This window comes from Pinus tabuliformis, chromosome 9 (genome assembly GCF_031772625.1).
Source record: "Pinus tabuliformis cultivar Carrire ecotype Pingquan chromosome 9, CPIR1, whole genome shotgun sequence".
In the NCBI taxonomy this organism is placed as follows: Eukaryota; Viridiplantae; Streptophyta; class Pinopsida; order Pinales; family Pinaceae; genus Pinus; species Pinus tabuliformis.
Window position 1 is genome coordinate 1,754,406,551 of NC_142307.1, and position 26,896 is coordinate 1,754,433,446.

Here is a 26,896-nt window from a genome sequence, read left to right on the forward strand (position 1 = left end):
CGGGACTGACTCCCCTCAAAAATTGCGCAGAGGCTACTGACCTTGCCCACTCTCCTGACTGAGGAAATTGCGCAGACAGGTCAGACAAACACCAAGTGCCCGTCCCTGTCTCTCAGAAAATTGCGCAGTTTTCCCAGTCAATCCTCCCGATAGTCGACTGGTTGCTCATCCAAGAAATTGCGCAGTTTTCATGAGCAAGCCTTCTGCTGGACAGCAGTCCGCTCAACTCAGAAACTGCGTAGAGATGATCAGCATGCTAGCCTGTCAACCTCAATGCAGTTTTCCTCACCAAAAACTCCTAGCAGCAGACTGCCAGTTCCCTCCAAGAATTATGCAGTTTCTATTGCTAAGCTCCCAACGGCTGACTGCCTGTTCCCCTTGGGAATTGCGCAGTTTCTGCTGACAGTGACCCAGCATCCAACTATCAGGCTCCCAACCACTTCCTCCCAAAAACTGCACAATTTCTGCCTGTTGATCCTCCTTGCAGCTCGGCCTGTTCCTCCAGAAAATTGCGCAAATTTTGCCTTCCAGCCCCTGTTGCCCGCTCATTCCAGAAACTGCACAGATTCTGCCTACCTTGCCTTCCTGCAGCCCGAATTGTCCCTCCCAAAATTTGTGCAATTTTGCCTTCCAGCGAACCTCGTGGACAGTCACTGTCGACTTGGATTGCCCATCTTCATCACTCAGTGACTCTTGCGTAGTTTTCATCAGCAGTGCTCGAAGCCATCATCCCGCTTTACAACTTTGTTGCCTCTCCCGGTCACCTGCATCTAAAACGATCATGTGTCATGGTAGACTAGGAGGCTTTTGGATTTGATGTCGACTCGTCATGAGTGACTGCAGGCACAAGTACACTAACAAACATGGCGCGACAATGAAAGGGATGAACAAAGGGAGCACATGCAGAAGGACAGGTTCACCAACGGACGAACGAATGATGCATGCGAAGAGATGTGCTCGCGAACGAATAATCATGCAAAGATGTGTTCGCGGACGGACGAATGAGAAAACATGCGAGATGTGTTCACAGACAGACGAACGGACGAACATGCACCTTTCGCCAACAAAGGAGCCTGTTAAGTGTTCCAGCATGCAAGCAAAGAACAACGTGTCAAAGCATCATCAAGCAAACCAATGACCATCGAAGACTCGGCGCACTTTGCCATGCGAAGGTGAAGTTGTGCTACACCATGAAGACATCCATCACCTAGCAGCACTGTAGCTTGACATTCACTCCAACAGCGGCACGAATGATCCAGCACTGTCATGTCGAGTCACGTCATGAGTCATGTCGCCCACATCTCTACTATGGGCTATGTTGTCAATCAATGTAATGTAACGTGGAAGTCCAAGAGACCCACTTGTTGTACAAAGATTCATGCAAAGTTAAAAAGTCATGGAAGTCAAACAATCATGAGGGTAGTCGAACAGCCACAAGGGTCAGTTTCACCCTTGGCTATAAATACCCCCCTCATTTGTACATGAGAGGACTTTTCACCTTAGCTCCTCCCACATAGCCAAGAGAGTTTGTAATCTTTTCTTTGAGGAGTAAGTAGTGGCTCCAACGCCCCGCTCACGAGGTTAGTGATGTATGGTGTAACGATGTGTCTTGGAACTTTCGCTTAATTCAGAAGCCTGCTAACAGGCCAGCACGTTTTCACACATGTATTGTAACTGTTGTAAGACTAATCTTGAACACTTGTAATGCATGTTGCTTTAACCTGTGTTGAACACTTGAACTATTTCACTTGTTGTAATACATAATCTGTTAATGGAAATGTGTTGTATATGTTGTTAATGTTGTCTCGCCCGTGGTGGCTATCTCCCCGGACATCAGACAAACCTTTCACATAAAGCTTGTTGTAACAACCGTTGCACTCGTTCGGACTCATTCGTTGAGTGTTGTACATGTTATCTTACCTTGTGTGTTGTGACTGTCGCATCCGTGTGGACTGCTCCTCCGAACGCTGTGCACGTCCTGTTGTGTTGTGTGTTCCTAGCCGAGTTGGGATGAGTTATCTTACCTTGTGTGTTGTGACTGTCGCATCCGTGTGGATTGCTCCTCCGGAAGCTATGCACATCCTGTTGTGTTGTGTGTTCCTAGCTGAGTTGGGACTTCATCCCAACCAACTTGGGACTCACTCTCACCCTCTCCCCTTACAGTGAAAGAACCATTGACACAAGTACACTAGCATTCACCAGGCATGCGAACCTCACTTCTCGAAGGCAAAGTAAACCACTCTCTTGTGCTGACAAGCAAGAGTTGAGGCAAATCCTTAAGACAATGGCAACCAGGCCATCATACCGGATGGGACTCCCAGGTCTAGTTGGGACTTCATACCAAGGTGATCCCCTGAATGTTGGCGGGTTTATCACCGTCAACATTTCTGGCGCTAGAAAGAGGGCAACCAGTTGTATATGGCTAAACATCCCTTCACACTCATTCATCAACCATCTGGTCAAGGCAGTAACTCGCACTCCCTCTCACCTACATGCGACTCTACAATTGGTTACTCCTCACCTCCCAGGATTGAACACGAGATTCTGTATCATCAACTTCACTCCGTCCGTCCCATCACTCGCCAGTTCGCAAAAGCAGTCGAACTAATCCCAAGCATATATTATCTTCCATACGCATCAAGGAAGCCAAAAGCCACTCCCACAGGAGTTGTTGTATCATCGGTGGAAGAAGCAGTCCTTGCCACACTTGAAGGTCTGGTAGAAGCTATTGAAGACGAAGAGGAGCCTCCGGTCTTCCGGCAAGGCGAACAAGACACTCTTGTGATCTTGGGATCGAACTCTGGTATAGGAGGCGGAGGGGAAGGCAACGGAGGAGGCGGAGGCGAAGACAAACCAACAAACTCAGAGCCGGAACCATCAAACTCTGAAAGAGAGGAAGAGGACGAAGAAGAAGAAGAGATGGCTGACCCAAATCTTGAATGGATGACTCAAGGACCATTGGCTCTCCCGGTTGTTCTGCACAAGATGCCGAAGCGAGCGGAGAGAATGAACATCAAGTTCAACCCTGACAATACGGTGAAGGCGAAAGACCACCTAGACAACTTCTACCTACAGCTGCAGACCCTTGAGGTACAGTTTGACGATGTAGCATGTAGATTGTTCCCATGTACCTTGGATGGTCGCGCAGCTGCATGGTATCACAGCCTTCCACTGAACTCTATACAAAACTGGGGTGCATTCAAATGCATGTTCCTTGAGAAGTTTGTTGACGACAAAACCCCAGCCATGCTACTCAAAGAGTTGGGAAGCCTCAAGATGGAGGGAAAAGAAAAAGTAAAAGACTTCAATCAGAGGTTTACACGTATTCTGAACAAGTTTACAGCAGACACTAAACCTCATGACTCCATCACTGTTGATTACTACACGTCTACACTGCCAACCAGCATTGCGCAGTTCGTCAAGCGAGCTGCGAAACCAACACTCTTGGAAAGTTGCGAAGAGGCTATTGTTGTTGAGAAAGACCTGCACACGATCGGAGTCATCAAGGATGACGAATCAACGAAGGACTCCAAGGATGCGAGCAGGAAGCCCCAAGCAATGGTGAGCAAGGGCAGAGACAAGGAAGCAACCGATATTGAGACCCTCACTCGCCTTGTCAAGAACTTGACCACGGAAGTGTCTGAGCTCAAGCAACAGAAAACGAACACATTTGCAAGTAGCCATCTGCCCAGACAGAGACAGGCAAATAGCTCATCGAGCGGCTCATCAAGCAGCAACCGGTTCGCTTCAAAAAATGCGCAGAAGCCTGTGTTCCAACTCGAACAGTGTGCAGATCCTACGTTTTGTTCCTTAGCAAAATAAATGAGCTAACAGATCAACTGGAGATAAGCAGAATTCTAGAGAGGCATTTGAAGAAAGAGAACAAAATGTACAAGAAAAATAATGCAAAATTTGTCAAGGAAAATGAAAAGTTAAATGAGGAAGTTGGAAAATTGAAAACAAAGAATGATCTTCTTTGCAGGCAAGCTTTCAGGTGGCTCAAAGACAAAAACTTATTGAAGAACAAGTATGAAAAACAAAAGGTCAAGGCTACAATCTACAAGGAAGAGCAGTACAAGGGAATTGATTGTCTACTACAAGCAGCACAGCAGGAAGCATCTGGATCAGGTACAGGGTTTACATCAGAGCTCAGAAGGTCCAAGAGAAGGAAGCAAGCATGAAGACATGCTTGTACATTAGCAAGGGGGAAATGTTGGCCCTCGTTTTAATCTAATTTTGTTTAATTAAATACATTTAATTTCCATGTTATCCATCCATTTACCATCATATACACTCCATTTTGACCAATTTATGCATATTCAAGTATACAAATTAAGTTTTGCAATGTTTAGATGTTTTTATAAAAATTGGATTTTAAGTGCATTTTTTGATAGGATCAGAAATTCTCATAATGGCTTCATTGATGTCATATTTGCAGGACACATGGGCATGAGCTGAGCACATTTCTAGAAACCTTGGGAACTAAGATTGAGTGAATTCCTATTGGTCCGGTTAAACCGAGTTTAAATAGGCCCGGTCAAAGCTGGTCAAACAGGACCAGTCATTTAGGAAATCCCTAAGAAATAGGTCAATTTTAGGATTTCATGGGATTTTTCAGATTTTGAGTGATTGGATGGATGAGCTTGACTTGAATAGATAGGATATGGATAGACATAGTTGTTAGAGACATTTCAGATCAGTGTGTTTCATATTTCTCTATTTAAGCTTAAACATTGAAGGCTTATGTATGTAGAAATTGTATAATTTCATATTGAGACTTCTTAATATTTTGAGTTAATTTGAGGAACCTGTTCCGTCTTCTTTTTGTTGTTCAATGTTGTAGATGATTGACTGAGTTTGCAGTAGTTGATAATCTCTTCAAGTGTGCAAAGCAAGGGTGGAGGGCCCCCACACCAAGCTAAGTACACTTCATGGTTAATTTAGCTTAATTTTCATAAACTAGTTTTGCTTCAGATTTGTTTATTCAATTAGATGTATGATGATTTATTATGTTTGTTGATGAATCTTAGTTTACTTCTAATGTGTATATGAAGGAACAAACCAGTGTTTAAGTTAAACTCTCCTTCTATCTGATCAATGAATAGAAACTAAAATTCATCTATCTTTCTTTCAAAAGATTTTCTGAATTTCCAATTTTCTAACAATGACATTAATGATGAATGAATTTGTAACGAAGAACAGCAAGGACCTCCTTAGTTAGGAGCCCCTTCAATTATTCTGTTATGCATCTTAAGTTATTGTTCATTAGTAGTTTTTTATTTCTATTCGTAAATTAGTATTGTAGAAAAAGGTCAATCTGGGTCTCCTAAGTTAGGAGCCACTTCCCCTACTTATTACATATTGAATTAGAAATTATTTAGTTGAATTTTATATTTGTAATATGCACTTTTAATTAGTTTATAATTGCATTTGCTTCAGTTTCCATAACTTATCTTCTAAAGCTGATTATAGTTGATATCCATATATTTTGGACATACTTCTAAGTTCTACAAACCTGGATTGATATTTAAAATACTTGTGTTAATTTACTCAATAAATTGACCCAACAGTGAGCCCATGGATTGTTGGAGTTCTCATAAACTTCTTGTTTAGCCTATGGATCATGTGTTGCAGGATGAGCTCATGTCCTATTTAGAGCCAGATGTTACCCACCAAAATGGGTAACCCTATAGGAGAAAATTTTCTCCCATTCATCTACTTCTAGTCGGCCAGCCAGCAGCCTTGAAAGCCATACTAGTTTATGACACGTCATTTTATATCTCTGCCACCTAAATCAGCAATATGACTTCTCCCCCATCTCTCATGAGCACATGGATGAAGGTGGGCCTCCAATCAAAAGGTATTTTATTCATTTTACAATCAGGTGCTTATGCTTGTTTGTACTTTGGCATTTGACATGGAATATCGGGTAACCTGGAAGAAGGAAGAGTTTTGACTATCATTTTCTTCCCTCACCTCAAATGAGGGTTAATCTTCGACCCTAGTACAGTGGGAACTCCCCTAATGGCCCAATGGGTATAGGATGGGCACTACTGAGGAAGCCCTGATTGAGATAGTGTAGTTCCATCTATCCCTATTCCATACTTACCACTTTCCATCATACATTAAAATCCCTATTTCCACCTCCAATCCTCGGGGTCAATTAACCATTGGTTCTCTCGGATCTGGCACACCCCCTTCCACATCCACATACCTGAGTAGGGCCTGGAAATTTGTCATGGGAAGTTGTGCAGATAAAAGTAAAAAAAAAAAAAGAGCATAAGATGGCTTCAAAAGAAAAACAAAGAAAAGAATATTAAAATGAAAAAAATGGTCGAGACATACAAATTAGCACGTGAGCAAAAGCCTAGTATGAGCTCTACCTCATATGGCCATCCCCTGGTTCCTGGGCACATGTTTGCCCTGTCCCATTAAAGAAAAGGAATCCTTGCATGTCCCAACCATGATAGGCGATGAACTACCCCATCATTAAGGGGTAAATCAACTACTATATATCATTCAAAGCAAGCTCTAACCCATTGAGCTAAGAGCAGTAATATAAAGAAAAATCAAACAAAAGTAAAAGGTACACAAGAGGGGTGGAAAAACAATAGTCGATTTTGTAACTCATGCATCCAGAATTGCTCCCCCCTCACATCTATACACTCGGGATGTGGAATTCTCCCTTATTGTTGATCTCTTTAACCATGGCACTTAGCCATGAAGTTTTCTCCCATATGTCTCATTATTATCTTTCACTAACACCTATCAATTGAAGGGTAAATTGAGGAACTATTACTTTCCCTTAAGGGTTGAAAGCACCTGATAAGGTTGTATATTAGCCACTCCTACCTAGGGAGGAAACGCTATGGCGAATTCAATACCCCAAATTTGGAAGGGAGAACTTATTTGAAATTTTAAAATTCCGTTACTTGTTTCACTTAGATGCAAAAATGATTATTGTGCCTAATGATTTGTTGCTTTCACCAGACTCTATGATGTGATGCTTAGGTGGTTCCCCTCTATGACCTAGGAAACTTAACTTGGACCCATAGGTGAGGCGTTGAGAGCCATGGGACTCCAAGTGGCAACAAAGCATCACATACACCATCGGGCACCTCCAACCCCCAGGATATCCTGCCACTTTTCCCAAAATTTGATAACTTTTGGGATGATGCCCCTAGACTGAGCATGCCTCCAAGCCAGCCTTAGCACTTCGAGAGGGATTATAGTTGATCTAGGGCCCAGATAAGGATTGTCTCACCCCTTGAGACATGAGAGGTCTAGCAAGCCCTTGGAATCCCTCAACGTTGGAGCAGAGACAGACATTTGGCCATTTGGAGACCCATGATACCACCTCTTGAGACCCAATTTGGATTTTGGGGTCCCTAGGTGGTTAGTGACAAAGACTTAAGGGCCAACCCTTAGGAGGCTTCTACATCGAGTTTGGCACCCAAGAGCCTCAACGCATGCCCTAGGGAGCTCCACGCATGGATGACATCAGCAAAAGGTGCCCTATGATTCACACGTGTAGGCAGTTTTTTATGTTTTGCTTGAGCTACTAGGTCATCTTGTGACCTAACTTGTCATTGTAGCATTATTTTGTTGTTTTAGGGGCTATTAGGCTAGAAATAACATTTGTACTCCTCATATAAATAGAGGAGATGACAATTGTATTTCTCGTCATCACTTGGGCTAGTTAACTCGACCTTCTTAGAATTGCAACCTCTTTCTGTTGCGGAGAAAATCGAATCTATGAATGCATTTTGATATATGGAGCCAATTGTTGGTCTTTGGAGCTATTGTTTTGGATGAATGGATGGAATTATTGGAAATTCTGAGAGGGGGGTGAATCAAGATTTCACTTCAATTAGTCAATTTTTAGTCTTTAGATCATAAAATAACATAAGCATCATATCAAACTATAAATCAACAACACCATTCAACAATGCACAATATCAAAAGCAGTAAACATGAGATTTTTAGGTGGAAACCCTTCCAAGAGAAAACCACCGAACGCTTCTTAATATAGGTCTTTAAAGATTTACATTAATAGGAAGCTCCAACTTCTAAGATTCTCCAGCTACAACTAGAAGGAGGCTCAAACCCCTTGATTTATCAGCTCCAGCGAAAAGGATGCTTCAAAGCCCTAGTTTATCAGCTCCAACTGGAAGGATGCTCCAATGCCCAGGTTTACCAACTCCAACTGGAAGGACGCTACAATGCCCTGCATAGACTCCACCCCGCCATAGCACCACCATGTTGCCTTCAAGTGTTCTCAGACTCCAACCTAAAGGAGAGTCCAATCTCCACCTTGCGCCACCCTGCCACCCTACTCAGCAAGCTGCCACTTGCCCTGAAGGCTCCAACAAAACAATAATTTCATTGCAACATAATCCTCTTATGTCAGTCCTCTAGCAGCATCAGCAACTATACTTCTTTAGTAGTAATCACTATATCAACACAATCCTATAAGACAAACAAACTCATTCAATCATGGCAGCAGGCCCTGATCTCCACTTGCAAAACAAACATACCTTAGTAATTTGTAGTATTGTGTTGTCATAAACAACTTATACTATCACTGCTGCCAAAATACTATTGCACTATCGTTGCCTCTGCTTCTATCAGTCAATAACTAATCTGATCCAAGTTGTCACAGCCACAAGTCCCAATACTGAATTCAATAAACAACACGATACAAATCCTCTCTGCAACATGCACCTCTTTCTGTTGATGTAAGCCTCATACTGTTGATGTATACCTTGGATGTACAATCCCTGCTCAACAACAAAACTGCCCCTTGTGTACTGAGGATGATGAGTATATGCCTGAAGATGTATGCCACTAATTTGACTTTTAACATCCCACACAAGCTCAAACATTTCTAACAAACTCTAGCATCAGTAGCATAATTGTTAAAATTGGCAACTAGGGCCAAACTCCATGCGGGTCATCTTATTTATGACAGCTGATATTTTTCTTGGATTCCTCTCGTCGAGAGGTGTAGGATTGATCTAACGATCATCTGATTCCAACATGTATTCATGGAGATATGAACTTATTTGTATTTCTTGACAATTTGTCAAGGTCGGCCAGCAAGATAAAGTGTGTGGCACACCCCCAGCTAAACCTCAACATTGCATATAAAGGAAAGAGACATTGTGCCTCATTTGACCATCACTCATCTCTTCATCTTCTCTCTCCTAATCTGATTGGGCAAGCGTAGGAGCAACTGATCTCACACGTGCTAGGAGGATGGATTTATGTTTTAACAGCTACATTGACTGAGGTGCAGGGCTGCTGACAGTTGACTGAGCTGCTAAGTAGTGCGTTGACCCTGCGTTGACCAGATCTGAACTATGCATTTCTGTTTTGGGTGGTACATTGACCAGCATTGACCAAACATTGACCAGTGTTGACTGGTTAGGGCCGACCGCAGGCTGTGCTGATCATTGGCTGCTGTTTGACTATTGACCGAGGGCTATTTTGAGCTGCCTATCCTTGTTGTTGAAGACCGAGTTCTTCAAGGTTGACTAGAGGTCAAATTGGAGCTGTTTGACCAGCTTTGACTTTGCTGGTTGGTGTTGTATTGCTGCTGATATAAAATCACAGATTTGTGATATTGTACTATCTCTCTCTCTCTACTGAATTATTGAAGAATATAGAAGAATTGATCAAAGGGTTTCCCTGCATTGGGGTTTGTCCCTGGCTAGCCGCCACATCTTGTGTCTCTTGTCTTGGCTTGTCTTATGTCGATTTTATTTATGTTCTATCAGCATTTTACTTATATGTTAATGTGATTGCTATACTGAGAATTGACATTGGGCTAATAAGAAGAAATTGAAGTAAATTGCTCTAAGCATAGAACATACCATAATCTAACAATAATATTGTACTAGCAACCTAGACACATTCCTCTATATGTTTTGCATCAGATCCTAAAGATGCCTCAAGGTCTACTGTCCAAATCTCGTCTCACTGGAAAGCAACTAAGCCTAAAAGTAACGTGCGGTTGCCCGAGGGTTGATATGGAGTCTAGAGTTTGGACAAAGCACGCGCTAGCTTGGAGTCTAGAGTCTGGACAGAGGCTCACGCTGGCAGCTGCACGATATGGAGTCGACTATGTAATGAACAATCGGTTGTGTAATGAACAATCAACTGTGTAATGAACAACTGGTTGCACGATATGTATTATGGAATCAATTGTGTAATGAACTACCGACTGTGTAACGGACAGAGGCTCACACAGGTGGTTGCACAATATGGTATCGACATATTTGTTGTGGGCCTGAAGTTCGAAACATTTGAAATGAACAATAGGTGTTTAAAACCCTAAACCCATGAAACCCGTGCTTGCCGAGTCAATCGAATCAATCTGGAAAAATTACAGGAATTGGCGATTCGCAAGTCAGACTCACGTTGACCACGAGTCAAACTCAGTAAACGTGAGTTTGACTCACGGAGTCTTGACGTAGAACGTTTGGCAGGCGAGCAGAGTGTGACTCGCAATTACTCACGGCTGATCGGCGGGTCTTGTTTCACTGGTAATGACCATGCTTTTGACAAATGAAGCACTTGATTTTACTCAAGTCCTTCTTCCTTGACTATGAGGTTACTTCCTCACTCTTTCCCTTACCCTTGCTGATTTCTTTAACTCTACTCTTATTTGACCAAACAAATACAGCTAGGTTCTCATCACTAGCCTCCTTGTCAATCTTCGACTCCATTCGAGTCTCCTCCTGGAAACAATCATCCCAAAGCATCTCAAAGTCAATCATGTTTTCCTTAGAGAAAATACTTTTGAAAAATTGGTTCCCATGAAGTTGGAAGACCATTCATTGCCATGCTCCCTAGCTCTACATCTTCAACCTTTGCAAGCTAATCATGAATTTGTGTGATCTACTTAAGGCAGCCGGTGACTATGTCTAATATGGTCATCTCTATGAATCTAAGATTGTTCCATGATATCATCTCCCTGTTTATGCTCCAACTCTGGAAAATACTAACTAGAGCATCAAACATCTCCTTCTCTGTAGTCTCCTCAGATACATGTGAGATCAGATGGTAATTTATGGCATCCAAGATCATCTGTTTGGCCCTCATTTCGTCTCGTTATGAGCTACCAACTGTTGTGGATCTGTAGGTGAAGTCACATCTTTGACAATATCTCAATGATAATCCACATAGGATCTCAATCAGAGTTCAAGCTCTGATACAATGTTAGAATTTCAAGTCCTAGGTAACTAATGTCCTTATGATCTCAATCAAACAAGTAGATCATTGAATTTAATTAATGCTGAAATTAAATTTCAGACCATAATATCAATCACACATAGCTAGAAATTAAACAGTGGAAGCATAAAAACTAATTTCTCACACACAGATAAACACTACCTCAAATCCGCTTTCATTCCTTCGAAAAAAACTTACAACAAAACCTCTACACACTACCCCAAAAAACAGTGTATGGATACCAAAAATGCCCTGCACTTAGCTTGTACAGCCTACTTAAAATTCCACAAACAACAGAAAACAGTTGCATGACCTGCATGGCAACCTGTATGGTCTCTCTGTACATGTACAGACTCAAACAAACAGCCGTCTCATTATCATACTATGTGCTGCCTGAGTATGCCTCTTCTCTGGCTGTCTGCTGTCTCTCTCATGCTCAACTGCTCAAATGTGTGTGTAAAATCCTCTACTGCACCCTGTATTTATAGTTCTAGCAGAGAATATATTTTTAAGATTACCCATAGTCTTGGTATAATTTTAGACTCAACTACTAAAAAGGATACTCACTTTTTTACTAAAGTGAATTACAAAGTTAATTATCTTTCTCAAAAATAAAATTCCTTTTAAAAAATACTTTTTCAAAAATATCTTGAACTACTTCTCGCATATTAATGTCTTTGAGATGTCATTGGAATTTATATATAAGCTAACGGATAATTTTAAAACAAATTACTTTTTTGCACGTCATTTTAACCAAATTTTCAGTGTTTCCATCTGAAAGCCTCTTTCATTACACACACCTTCCTTCAATATGTGAACACACTTCTTTCTTTTATTCAAACTAGATAAGTTCCTTAGAACCAATTTTAACTTGAAAGTAATGAAACACAATACCTGCATAAACTTCTAATAAACTAACTATTAGCTCTCTATTTGACATCATAGCATTTATAGTTTCATAAAGGACAACTTAAGTTCATCCCATGCAAACAAGTACAAGCTGTGACTCCATGAAGGGAAGAGAGTGGCAGTACATAAAAAATCTGCTTGATGTTTTAAAAAACCCAACAAATCGAAGGGCAGTTTTTATTTCCCTGTGCATTCATCCAAGTAATTGCTTTTAGTTATAACTTGAGTAAATAAGTGATTTTTTGTCAGCTAGGCATATCTATAAGATAAGAATGAGAAAGCAAGAAAGAAACTTTAAGATCAGAATGAGAAAGAAAGAAACTGTGTTCATGTCAACAAGTGACCAAATTTAGAACTTAGGTCATGGGACTTAAACATGCATCCAGTCTTAATAGCCAAACAGTCTGTGCTTAGGGATATCCACTCTAGGGAATGAGCAAAAATTGCAGGAATGTATGTAAAAGCAAGGATGAACCCTCAATCCCCCCACAACATGTGTCTAGACCCAACATCTGTCAGAAGGCGATCACGGCTGAGCAAATTTAACAGCCACTTGGCTAGCATGCTTCGCTCATTAATTCCATGGCACGCCTGGTATAGTTGTGATATGACACTCACATTAATCCAATCTTGGGCATTGTACAACAGATCTAGCTCGACCTGTGGGAAAATTATGACGATGAATGATGATGTACAATAGTTCCTTCCTGAGCCAGACGAGGGCGGTTTCATTGCAAGCAAGCGTCCTCTCTCTGGCACATTTTTATCTTTAAGGTCCTGTCCTGCTCATTGTTCATTACTGAAAAAGATGATATCGGCTCTGTCATCAAAGAGTAACCATGCCTATCGTGCTTATTCTCTCCTCACATTCTCTAATTGGTCCACTCATGAGCATTTAAGGCTCTCCCAGCGCTAGACTGTATGCCTTACTCTTGGATTTGCCTTCGGCCACCCTCGGACTCCTCTGCTTGCAAGATGGATAGGGATTCTCAATTGGCCACTCAGCTTCACCGTCATGGTGCAGCCCTCTCAGAGTATCATCTGCTTCATCACCATTCGCAGGCACCAATAATGCAGAGTTAGGGCACCTCCAGGACTTGCCATCTCTGGCTAGGTGGTCTCTTCTTTTTGTTGCACTCGGTTCTGGAAGTTGGTATAAGCATGCAAGTTGTGACCCTCCTCAACCATCAGAGCAATTCTCACGTGCAGCATCAGGAGGGTGGGCTCAGAATTCAGATTCCTCGTGTATGCAACCTCAGGTCTTTGGCCTGCTCCAGCCTACGCTTTGTCATTTGCAGCTCAGGAATACAACAATCAGCTTCTCCGTGGCAAATAGCAGGTGGCTTCACGGGACTCTGTGGGAGGTGTGGTTGGGAATGGATGACTTCGCTTCTGGAAAAATTCATGACTCGGAACTGGTGGCTAACAAGCAGACTGTCAAGCGTATTGCCCCGCGGATTTTTCTTTCACGTCTGGAGGTTCAGGGCCCCGGCTCTAGGTGGCTTCACAAACTGTGGTTTGTGGCTCAAAGCAGGTCTACCACCCGTGGTTCATCGAAAACTCATGGTTCATGCTTCCCTGGTTGGTGGTGCGCAGCGCCTTGTAGGATAAAGGCTCATGATTCATGGCTAAAGGATAGCTCAAGGTTCCTTGTTTGTGGCTCCTTGCGGAACAGCAGCTCTGTAGCCTCCCGATACTACACCTTTTCATCCTGTTTTAGTTGGGAATCAATAGTGTCTTGCAATTTTGGCATTGTATAGGTGGCTCTGTAGAATAGAGCCAGATCTTTTGTATCTCGTGGCATAGTAATAGGCATCTTAGCCACTCTTTCATTTTGTCTGAAAAACTCATCAGAAAGAACACTTGTAATCTGAAGAAACTCAATCTGTGGTATTGGGTCAGTTTCCCTTCAGGGCTGCCAATAACACAGAGTCATATTTAATGTAATTTTCCCAAGCAATAATACAAAGTCGAGCTTTAAACAAAAAAAGGATGAACCCTCAATCAGAGAGTAAGGAAAGCACCTATAAATAAAGCCTCTTCATTACACTCATACCTACCTTCAATATGTCAACACCCTTCGTCCTTTGATTCAAACTACAAAAGCTCCTTAAAATCAATTCCAATTTCCCAGTATTGAATACCTGCATAGTAGCATACACTTTTGTTGACTAACTACGAGCTCTCTATTTGGCATCATAGTGGTTATAGTTTCAAAAAGGATCTCTCAAGTTCAACCCATGCAAGCAAGTAAAAGCTATGATTCCACGAAGGACAGGGAGTGGCTGCTTGATGTTTGTAAAAAAAATTCAACAAATCTTATGTCATTTATTATTTTCCATGTGCATTCATCCAAGTAATTGCGTTTAGTTAAGACTTACATAAATAAGCATATTTTAGTTAGCTAGGCATATCTACAAGATGAGAATGGGAAAGATAGAAAGAAATTATATTCATGCCCACAGGTGACTAAAGTTCTGTCAATGGGACTAAGTGTTTAGTTATGATATATCCTCACTAGGGAATGACCAAACAATGCAGGATTGTATGTATATTCATGCCCACAGGTGACTAAAGTTCTGTCAATGGGACTAAGTGTTTAGTTATGATATATCCTCTCTAGGGAATGACCAAACAATGCAGGATTGTATGTAAACAGTAAAAGTATGTAAAAAGAAGGATGAACCCTTAATCACACAGTAAAGAACGCCCATATAAATCAGGAAAGAGAGACATAGGCAGTTGGGCGCTCTGCAGACAAGCTTTCCAAGGTCGCCAAGCATCCAGCTGGGGAGGTGGAATCAGGCAATAAGATCCCGAGAGATTGTTTCCATAAGAAACCTTTCCAGCTCGAGAATAAACCATTGTAGCTCAGTAATCGATTTATTTCAATAATGAAAGAATGTCGGTCATAGAAGTAACACAAAACCATGGCATATACAAATATCAAGTATCAATAAAATGCATGTCTAGATAACTAAAACCACAAGGTAGATCATGCAAGAAATGAGACCTTTTAGAATGACAAGTACAGAACTAATTTATAACTCAACCTTGGCCACTAACAAACTAACTATGACTTATCGCAGTAGTTAACCAGCTTGTTATATTTCCATTACAATTTAGGTGACAAATTACTATATAATCCAGGAGGGAAATAGCTCATGTTACTTAAGTATTAGTGACGAATAATTTCTTATATAAATAGAGTTTCAAGGACTACTTCAAAATGTCACCATCAAAATATTAACAAGACTTAAAAAAAAACCTTTCATACCTCATCCTTCATCATTGTTGAATCTTTTGCAGATGCCCATGCTTTAGTGATATACAACATTAATGTCGAATCAAGTTGATTTGCCTTTGCCAGGTTATCTATCTTTTTGCATGCGGCATCTAATGATGGTGAACTGAGTATATCATCAAACTTGAGCTGTGCCAAGCTCAATGCCTCACTATCTGCAGCTGCATTATCATATGCTTGCACTGCTGCCAAGCATTTAGCTGCTAACCTAGCTAGTTCTATGCAAACCAAAAACAACCAATGCTATTAGAAATTGCCAGTAGAACTACAATATTAAATACTTCATAATTTCAATTTCTCATCACAATCCTCCTCAAAGCATAACTGTGCAGTATCAACAATGGACCTTAGTACACAATAATGCCCAAGATAGCAGTGGTGATATTATGGGAAAATATGACATCCTCATCCGGAACAGAATAAGAAGTTTATAAGACTGGTCAGAATTACAGAAAACACTCCAAACTCACTCCAGAAAGTGATGCGTACCATCCCTCGACTCCAGGCTGTCATAATATGTGTTGGCAACTAATTTAAGATGTTCAAAGAAGTCTCCAGTAAAATCTTTGCGGCGTCTAGCAACAATGGCATCAACCTCCAATGGATTTTCTTGAATTTCTTTTAAAAGTTCATCATGCCTCTGCATATTCTCATCAACCTGCAATCCAAACTTTCAATATGATGAAACTAAATAACTCTAATTTTGATTAAGAAAAACATGTCATAGGAAAATGATACGAGGGGTCACTACAGTATATTTGAGTTCGCTCATTCTCCAAACAGTCGGACTACAATTATTTATAAAATGAACTTGAGTGTCTGTAACTCTTATTGTACAGACACCAAGTAAACGAGACAATAAGTGCTTGTACAAATAGTGCTATATTTCTTCCAGACAAGTACATTCTGTGTTGTTATGATACAGGCAAGCTTGTGAGTCATGACAGCGAATTGTGGAAAATAATAATATAAAGCATGTGCATACAACAAGTGTACAACCACACAAAGTTGAAATCTACAGATGGAAGTTACCTCCTTTAGTTTTCTACCAAGCTTGAGTAACTTCTGTTTCTTTTCAGGGTCAGTTTCTGCATCTGCCCGCACTTTACACCGTTTGAAAAAGTGAGGCCTGATTTTGCTCCATTCCTTACTGAATGCCAACAACTTCCTCCATTCACTTGTCTTCGGTTTCTCAATCATGAAAACCTCAATTAGTCTGTCACACACATTGATCATTTTATAGCCTTTCTCTAGCTCAAGATCTTCGTCCTCATCATTGCTTGATGCAACCCCTTGAGCATTTTCAGTGCCTGGAGTATTCCTGGGAGCAGATGTCCTATCTCCTGAGTTGGCTATTGAAGAGGATTGGTGTGCTTCTATTGAACTACATGACCAATTCCGATGCAAATCTGTTACAATTGCAATTGAAAGTAGTTTTTATTAAAATATGATTGATTTATTTTTCTCTAAATTTCATGAACTTTCACCAAATTGTTACTTCAAGTGAGACTATACTATAGTAACTAGTTCATATAGACCACCAATATCGTTTAATAATTAAGCAATGAAAATAGATCCGAAAATAAAAGAAAAGAAGAGTTACACAAGCTACTAAAAGACAATAAAACGAAAAATATATTAGTAAGCATTCTAAAGAAAAAATTTAGTTCAATCATAGAGCAACCACATCACCACCCATTAGTTGAATAACTTGATTCCTTAAAATGCAAGAAATTACTTGAGAAAATGGCACCTTGAATAAGCCCACCTAGCAGAAAAGAAGATAAGCATAGACAAAGCAGTGAAAATTTCAAATTAAAGTATGCATTGGAGGATAAAAAGAACCATTAAAAATAAATGGGACAAACTCAATATATAGAGCATGGAAAAAGTGATTTCTTTGCTAGGTTGATGATAAAGAGTGACCCCCACAGCAAGCATATTCTACTCCATGTGTGAAGCTAATATAAGCACAATAAAGGTACAGGTTGTCCGAGCTAACACCCGCATATATCCTTTTTATCACAAGATCTATCAAGCACCAAGAGGGATCAAATCCCTTAAAGTGTAGATTTCTTTGATCATCCAAGATGGATCTAGGTTAGTTGTAGTCTCAACCAAACTCTGTAGAACTCGGAACTCATAACTTATCCATATATAAATATGTAAAAATACAATTTTGATTATTGTTAAGATATTTATATTTGCATTGTAACAATATTTCTATGTAAATATCATATTTATAGTATTTTTATTTATGTGTACATCTAGTATCTCTCTTTTTTCAATTTGTATCTATATTTAATTAATATATAGTATTTTACTATTATTATTTGTTATGAGTATTATATTTTGTGTTAAGCCAACATATGATGATGTAAGCATTGTCTACCTAACAACAACTCTAGCTTGTAGAAGTGACTTTGAGGGCAACAAATATTAATACATATGCAACAGCAAAAATAATAATCAACCAAATGCACAACTAAAAAAATTATTAACTTGTAATTATGACATTTGAAGGAAAAAAACAATGCACCTAAGCATGAAACACTTTACAAGGATAAGGGCAAGAATATGATACGGATTCATGTACTGAAGATAATGTACTATGTTAAACTATATGGATACATGTATGGATATCGAAACAAAATCTGGTATGGATGCGTGTATGGATATGGGCACAATATCTGATATCGATATGGCAAATCTTTAGAACAGCTGGGACACAATAAATATTTGAATATTACAATTAGAATGTTTGTGTGTCCAAACAGAAACCATGAAATATAGGAAATTCGATATACCATTCATGAATTTGGAAGTAAAGCCAAAAAGGGAGTTCACAATGGAATTAGTCTTTAACACATGAGATGTAAACAATACATACAAAAAGAATGTTTTGACACTCTCCAATCTAGTGTCTACATATCAGATTCATTACAAGTTACATATCATCAAAAAAAGTGTTCATCATAGTATTGAAGCTCAACATCATTAACATCCTCTAGAGGACTACAAATGTTGTACCCAGATGCAATGATATGAAGTACAGTTGAAGAGGCTAATCTTGATGCATTGTCATCCAACCAAATTTAGGTTTAGACATGTTGTTCATGACATCTCCATGTCATATACCTCTAGCTCTACATCCTGTTGGAGAATGTAACTAGCATCGGTCTTCATAATGAAAGATATTTATTAATGAATTTATTTTTATTGTTTTATCAAGCATGTTCTTCATGCTTTAGAAGTCAAACAGAGTCAAAATAATATGTATTTAAGTCATGTCATTTTACATTTTGAAAAGATAAAAGATTTTTATTTTGGTCTATCAATCAAGAGTCAAGAGGGGTCAAATCCCTTAAGGTGCAAACCTGTCATGTCTTTGCATCATCAAAAATATTTGCACCTCAATGGATTTGATCCCACTCGACGCTTGGTAGATCCCAGGTCAAGATGAATCTACATTGATAGTAATCACAAAGAAATTAAGTACCAAAAATGTTTCATGAAAGAACAAAACACATAAACATCCGACATCTTCTGTGAGAGAAAAAGTTTCTAGAAAATAAGTTGAACTTACTATTGCACTTCAGAAAGAATGGTACCAAGATATTGTTTGAAAGGCACTTGCTTGAATTAAATTTCAATGGCATAGAGATACAATGAATTTGTGAAGCGGGTGTTCTATATATACATATTGGCTAGGTAGGACTCAGGAGTGTTAAATGGATAGCCTACATCTAGACAGGCTTCTACCTAAGAGTCCCAATTTCCATATGGTTGCCAACAAGAATAAATAGCTATAAATGGTAGAGAAGTTTTGTGCTCCGAACTTAAACAGGAGCGCAACAAATTACATATATAACCATAATTACAGAGATGCAGCAGAAATAACACTTCATTTCATTAATATCAAATACTGAAATATGCTTACAAACAGAATGAAAATAAACTAGCTCGGGCGATGGTAGCTTATCTCTGAGAAGAGATGTGGCAGCTACATGCCTCTGAACTGTGTTACAGTAAGTCTCAAGGGCCTATTTATTATTCAACAATAAGGGAAAGCCCTAAACAACCAAAACCCTAACCCCAAGAGATGGAACCCCAAGAGTTTGCGGGCCCCGTTGGGGTTAGTTAGGCAGCCAACTTCCCAAGGTCGTAACTTGGTCATATTATCTTTGTTTGCTACGTGTGATACCTTGTTGGAAAGATCTCTTTGAGTACGACAGGATTTGCGGTAGGCCCTGCCTATGGCTATGGACCTGCTGCGGACCTCAAAAAACGTCGTTTAGGGGGTCAAAACTGCTCTGGAAGTTCAAGATCAGAAAAACAACTAAAAATAGTAAATGTTGCAATAAACAAGGAAACATGTGAAATTGACTGGAGGTCTAGGTGGAATAGGCCGGTGGCCACCAATATCCACCTGGATCAGTCCTCCGTTATTAGGAAGCAATGGTCCCCATTGTGTGCAAAGCCTCCATGAGGTGAGGAATTTTTTGTTGAACCTATTCCCCGGTGAACCACTTGCCCTGGGAAGGAGTTGGCCTATTTCGACAACTTGATATAGCTAGATCCTCTGTTGGCGAGTGTTCTTGATCTGCGTGTCCATGATCTAATCAGTTGTGGTCTGTTCCATGCAATCTAGGTTCAGCGATGTTGGTGTGAGTTGTTATGCAATGTCGAATGTGTCCAGCAACGGTGGAAAGTATGGCCAAAGGCAGTCTACATTGAACACTGGGTGTAGACCAAGAAATGGTGGCATGTTGAGCTCGAAGGCATTGTCCCCTACAGCATTGGTGATGGTGTATGTCCCATAACGGAGCGGGTGAAGGTTGCGGTGGGGTCCAACGAGGCGCTCCTTCTGCAAATGTAGCCAAACTTTGTCGCCCACCTGGAATTTGTGCGACACCCGATGTTGATCATGGCGCTGCTTGTACTTAGCATTGGCTTTGTCCAATATATCATGGATCTCTTGGCGGACGTGTTGAATGCACTCAATATTGAGTTGTTAACCCTGTCGACTTCGGACTGGATGTGAGCCAAATCTGCTTGAGTAGCTGCAAACTGTATGGCCACAATGGGACATAATGGTTGAAATCCCATCCCTACCTGAAAAGGGTTATGGCCCGTCGAGCTATGGAGAGCTCTGTTGTAGTTGTGTTGGACATAGGGGAGGCTTTCATCCCATGTGCGTGGATGCTTCGAATTATACATGCATAGAATGTGTATGATCATCCTATTGACGACCTCTGTTTGGCCATCAGTTTGGGGGTGGAAAGTCGTGGACTTAGTAAGTTTGGTATCCAACATCGACCAGAGACTTGACCAAAATGCACTTAGGAATCTACTGTCTCAATCTGAGACAATGAACTGTGGGATCCCAAAGTGTACCCACACTCGCTTAAAGAAGAGCTTAACAGTGGTCTCTATTGTGATACTCTTCTTGCAGGCCGCCATAATGGCCATCTTAGAGAATCTGTCAACGACCACGAAAACATAGTCGTTGTCATGCTTAGTAGAAGGAAGGCTCAACATGTAATCCATGGAGATGGATTCCCAAGGTCGACTAGGAGTAGGTAGAGGAGTATATAGGCCTTGCTTCTTGATGGTTGGTTTGGCAATGGCGCAGGCAGTGCAGGATCTAATGTACTTCCCAACATCCTGACGAAGGTTCGGCCAATAAAAATACTTCTGCAGTACTGCCACTATTTTCTCTACTCTGAAATGTCCAGCGACCCGACTGTAGTGCGCCTCCCAAATCATCTTGGCACGCTCGCTTGAAGGAACACAGATGTGTCCTAGGTGGCATAACAGTGCATCATGGAGGTGAAAATTTGGAACTTGCTTACCTTCTAGGAGTGTTTGGTATGTGTTGCCGAATTTTGGATTGCTCTTGTAAAGATGCAGCCACCCCAAAGTATCGTGCCCACAGGATTCGAGCATAGTGATCAGCGCCATGACTGGTGGTTGGTTGAGGTAGTCTGCAAAATTATTGGTGTTGCCCTTCTTATACTTAATGTTCAAATGGAATTGTTGCGGTATGTGGACCATTTTTTATGGCGATTGTTCTGCAACTTCCCTTGTGTCTGTATGAACTGTAGGGGTCAGTGGTCTGTGTGGATGACTGTTTCCTTCCCCATAATGTAATGCTTCCATTAACGGTAGGCCTGCACAATGGAATACATTTCTTTGTCATAGGTGGGATACTTTCAGACTGTCTGAAAGTGTCTCACTATGGTAAGCCTCTCACTATGGTAAGCCACTGGATGCCACTGCTGAGTAAGAACTGCACCAATAGCATAGTCAAAGGCATCTGTCTCAATCTCAAATGGTTGTTGTAGGTCTGGTAATGTGAGCACTGGTGCATAGTAGAGGCGATGCTTCAACTTGGCAAATGCCTTTTGTTGGGTTTCAGACCAAAAGAAGTTGACTTTCGCTCCACCCCTAGTGACTTGACTTAAAGGCCAACTGATATGAGAGAACCCCAACACGAACCTACGATAGAAATTGGCAAGACCCAGAAAGTTGCGGAGCTCTGTTAGAGTGGTTGGGGCTGGCCAATCCCGAATGACTTGTATCTTGGCTGGGTCCACATGCACACCTTGCTCATCAATGATGTACCCCATATATTGAACTTGGGTCATGCCAAAAGTGAATTTCTCCAGATTGGCACACAGCTTGTGTTGTCGCAGGGTTTGGAGGACCTGTCGAATATGGTGGAGGTGCTCTTCCCAACTCTGGCTGAAGATCAAGATGTCATCTAAATACACCACCACGAATGCATTGGTGAAGGGTCGCAAGATGTCGTCCATCAATCTCATGAAGGTTGTGGGGGCATTTGTCAACCCGAAAGGCATGACCAACCATTCGAAAAGGCCCTCCTTGGATTTGAAGGCAATCTTCCACACATCAGAGGGTTTGATAGGCACCTGGTGATAACCGAACTTCAAGTCAATCTTGCTGAAATATTTGGCCCCCTTGAGCTGGTCCAGAAGGTCATCAATCTGTGGGATTGGGTACCTATTCTGGACAGTGATCTTGTTCAGCGCTCGATAGTCAATACAGAGTCTCCAGGTCCCGTCCTTCTTCTGTACTAATACAATCGGTCCCCACAGGGTGATGAGCTTGGCCTGATGTGCCCTTTCTGCAACAGCTCCTGAATCTGCCTCTTGATCTCATCGTTCTCTAGAACAGAGCGTCGATAGATCGGTCCATTGGGTAGTGGCGCACCCGAGGTCAAATTGATGGAGTGCTTGACCTAACAGTGCAGAAGTACCCCCACGGGTGAGGCGAAAATGTCCCTGTACTCCTCCACGACCGTCCAACTGTTGTTGTGCGGAGGAGTCCTGTCTGGAAGCCATGGCCACAATCTTCTTCTTGCCCTGAGGGCGAATCATAAGGAAAACAAATTTCATGGTCTGTGAAATGATCCTACTGCATTGCTTTGCAGAGATCAATGAGATGGCGGTAGGCAGGGCTACCTCCGATATCTTGTACAACTTATTGCCCAAAGTAATAATCACAGAGAGAGGTCTAGACTCATATACAACATGTCGTTTCCACAAATATGGTTGTCCAAATAATACATCACAAACTTCAAGAGGAGCAACATCACATAGTACCTCATCCATGAAGGGCTTGATGTTGTAGGGAAGGCGACACTACTAGTTGACGCGGAGATCTCGTCCCTAGTGAAGCCACCCAATTGTGTACGGCTACAGATGTGTTGTAGTCGTTAGCCCAACCGCTTCACGACCTCTACTGAAATGAGGTTCTTTTAGCTCCCGTTATCGACAATGAACTACAGCACAGAACCCTTCACCCACATTTGTGAGTGGAAGAGGTGTTCCCCCTCCTCTGGATCTTCAGGCTCATTCTTCTGGATCTTGGTGGTGGCCACAATGGCACTGGGCTCCGTGCCAATGGTCTACTTCCCTTTCTCATTCCCCTTGTCAAGTTCTGACTCAGAGTCGGAACATGCGTCTGACTCAAAAACCTTCAACTCGACCACCAGTGATTGCTTGGCCCAACACTCACTTGTGCTGTGAGTGGAGCTCACACCACTTTCCCGTATCATTCTTTGTCTCCGTGGTGTTGTTCTTTACTTGTGGCTTCGGCAGGTTATCCTGGGTTGCCCCGCCCTGGCTTTGTCCTTTGCTCTGCAGTTTGGGGGCGCCTTTCCCCTGCTTCGGATTCGCAGATCCAAAGTCTCGCTTCTTCTGTTTAAACTTCTGCTTAATCTTGACAGCATATCGATACGTCATGCCGAGCGAGGAGATGTCCAGGAACTCCATCTCATCTTGGATGTACCTGTGTAGACAATCGCGGTACTTGAGTACGAAATGTTGCTCAAAATCCTTATTACCCAACTTCTTGGGAGCAGTCCCTTTGTTGCCGCAACGTGGTCCACTTTATGTATTTATCCTCATAGCTCCCAACAGGGTAGTACTGCTCAATGATGGCGTCCAGAAACGAATTCCAAGTGGGCGCAGTTGAAAATAGTGAGGGTGTACTTTCGTCCTTCTTCCCACAATAGGTTTCCCACCAACCCTTGACGTGGGGGACGGACTTTGAGAAGTACAAAAGTAATATTTTCCCAACTGGAAAAATCATGAACAAAAAAATATCCTTCTAGCAAATTTAACCATTTATCTACAGCATATGTATCTATCTAACCTTCAAATATGGGGATGTCAAAGTTAACTTGTACCTTAAAGGGTGTGGCACTTCTAGAGTGGCTGCTGGAAGGAGATGTGTCGCCTCTGGGTAGCCACTAAAGGATCTGCGCAAAGTTGTCCATCATCGCATTCCTTTGTAGCTCAAGAGCTTCTTCGAGCAAGATTTTGAAAGAATCTATTGCCCCCTCGTCTTTCTTCTCTTTCGCCATGAAAGGCCATGGGGATTTGCGAGGCTGGTCTTGCAAAGGTTCGACCAGTTTAAGCCCTAACTCCTTATATCCCGACCTCGTTGGGGACATGCAAAGAAAAACAGAGAAAGAGCAGACCGCTCTGATACCACTGATTCGAACTTAAACAAGAAGGCAAAAATTTACAAATATAACCAAAAATACAGAGATGCAGTTGAAATAACACTTCATTTCATTAATATCAAATACTGAAATATGCTTACAAACGGAATGGAAATAAACTAGCTTGGGCGATGGTAGCGACCTTCAAATATGGGGATGTCAAAGTTAACTTGTACCTTAAAGGGTGTGGCGCTTCCAGAGTAGCTGCTGGAAGGAGATGCGTCGCCTTTGGGTAGCCACTAAAGGATCTGGGCAAAGTTGTCCATCATCGCATTCCTCTGTCGTTCGAGAGCTTCTTCGAGCAAGATTTTGAAAGGATCTCTTGCCCCCTCGTCTTTCTTCTCTTCCGCCATGAAAGGCCATGGGGATTTGCGAGGTTGGTCTTGCAAAGGTTCGACCAGTTCAAGCCCTAACTCCTTATATCCCGACCTCGTTGGGGACATGCAAAGAAAAACAGAGAAAGAGCAGACCACTCTGATACCATTGATCTGAACTTAAACAAGAACGCAATAAATTACAAATATAACCATAAAATACAGATATGCAGCTGAAATAACACTTCATTTCATTAATATCAAATACTGAAATATGCTTACAAATGGAATGGAAATAAACTAGCTTGGGCGATGGTAGCTTGTCTCTGAGAAGAGATGTGGCGGCTACATGCCCCTGAACTGCGTTACAATGTGGCTCAAGGACATATTTATTATTCAACAACAAGGGGAAACCCTAAACAACCAAAACCCTAACCCTAGGAGATGGAACGCCAAGAGTTTGCGGACCCCATTGGGGTTAGTTGGGCAACCAACTTCCCAGGGTCGTAACTTGGTCATATTATCTTTGTTTGGCGTGTGTGATACCTTGTTGGAAAGATCTCTCTGAGTACTACAAGGTTTGAAAGATCTCTCTCAGCTTTCTGCGGACCTCTAAAAAACGTCGTTTAGGGGATCAAAACTACTCTTGAAGTGCAGGACCTAAAAAATTGCTAAAAATAGTAAATGTTGCAATAAACAAGAAAATGGATGAAAACGACTGGAGGTCTACGTGGAATAGGCGGGTGGCCACCAATATCCACTTGGATCATTTCGTGTCTATAACCTTCTATATTTACATTAAGGTTATAGCTTACTAATGAATAAAATAAATGTATTTGACTTCTCCCTTTTCATTTGTTCTTCATTCTCTATGTTGTAAAGCTTTTAACGCTAATGAATCTCAATAAATCATACATGGTGCAAGCAAGTGCCATGCAAGAACTTTGATCAATGAACAAATGAATTAATATGTATAAAATCCATGAAAATGTGCAACTACTCTAATGAACAATCTAAAAGCTAGTTTCTTTTCATTAGGACACAGATTTTCTCTACTTATTTTACAGCGGAATAGGAACAGAATAACACAGTCACCATTTTCCTAAGGAACCCAACTGGGAAACCCTCTGCTTGATTGAGAATTTTATTGATAGAAGAATGAGCAATAGATCTCTTACAAAAACTATCTTGTTCCAATAGAAACCAATCTAGTTTTCTCTGCTTGTACCAAGCTGAAACACCTACAAGACTTTGATCCCTACTTCCTTATTTCCTTGCGCAAATCCCAAGGAAATTCTCCTATAAATTTGTGCACAAGCCTCTCTTGGTACGTTGATCCTATCAAAAGCTCACACACAAACACAAATTTGTGTTCTCTATTGCCTTGTCTCACCAACTCGTGCTCACAAGACAATGAATAACAATGTGCCTTCATCCTCCTTTTAAGCTTTTCAAATAGGCTAAATCTGGCAAGTCTTTATTTTAGGAAATTGCACTGTTGGTTGTTGTAACTCGTCCTACCTCAATTTAGAGAATTTATATTGATTTTGGATCTTTAAATATATATATATATTTCACTTTTTGATATTCAAATATATATGTGTGTGTGTGTGTTAAACTCTATCTTAACGAGAGTAGAAATTTCTCAGGTGTCTGACTGACCCCACATATAAGTCAGGAAAATTACTACCCCAAACAACTATAAATTTGTTAAAGGACTACACTTGGATAATATTTTACTTACCCTTGCTAATTGGATTGCATAAGCCATCTAACACCACAACAATTTGTATAAATTAGATAATATTTTCTTGTAAATATGTTATGTCATATATCTTCCCTAGTTTAGAATAGCCTAAATTTACTCATGCTAGAAGATGTTGGAAAATACATAGAGATAGCAATTAAACGATTTTCCTTATTATGACATTATCTTGTGATGTTTACGTTATTATTATTAGATCTTTCAATCAAGACTAATGCCAAACAACAAATAGAAGAGGACACAAGATGTAGGCACAATGCCAGGGGAAAACCCCACTCTTTGGGGAAAAACCGGTCAAAGTTCTTCCTTCAATAGATTCAAGATGAGACAGCCAA

General features: G+C 41.0%; 1 protein-coding gene across 1 annotated transcript in view; it reads right to left on the reverse strand.

Moving 5' to 3' along the window:
• Positions 1 to 26,896, reverse strand: part of LOC149155753 (uncharacterized protein At4g37920-like) — a 147,598-nt gene that overhangs the window by 112,936 nt on the left and 7,766 nt on the right. Inside the window, exons 2-4 of the mRNA XM_089445979.1 lie at positions 16,481 to 16,857; positions 15,938 to 16,106; positions 15,422 to 15,666 (exon numbers count right to left, since the gene is read on the reverse strand). Of these exons, the coding sequence (XP_089302105.1) occupies positions 15,422 to 15,666; positions 15,938 to 16,106; positions 16,481 to 16,857 (791 nt within the window). The remainder of the gene's footprint in view (positions 1 to 15,421; positions 15,667 to 15,937; positions 16,107 to 16,480; positions 16,858 to 26,896) is intronic.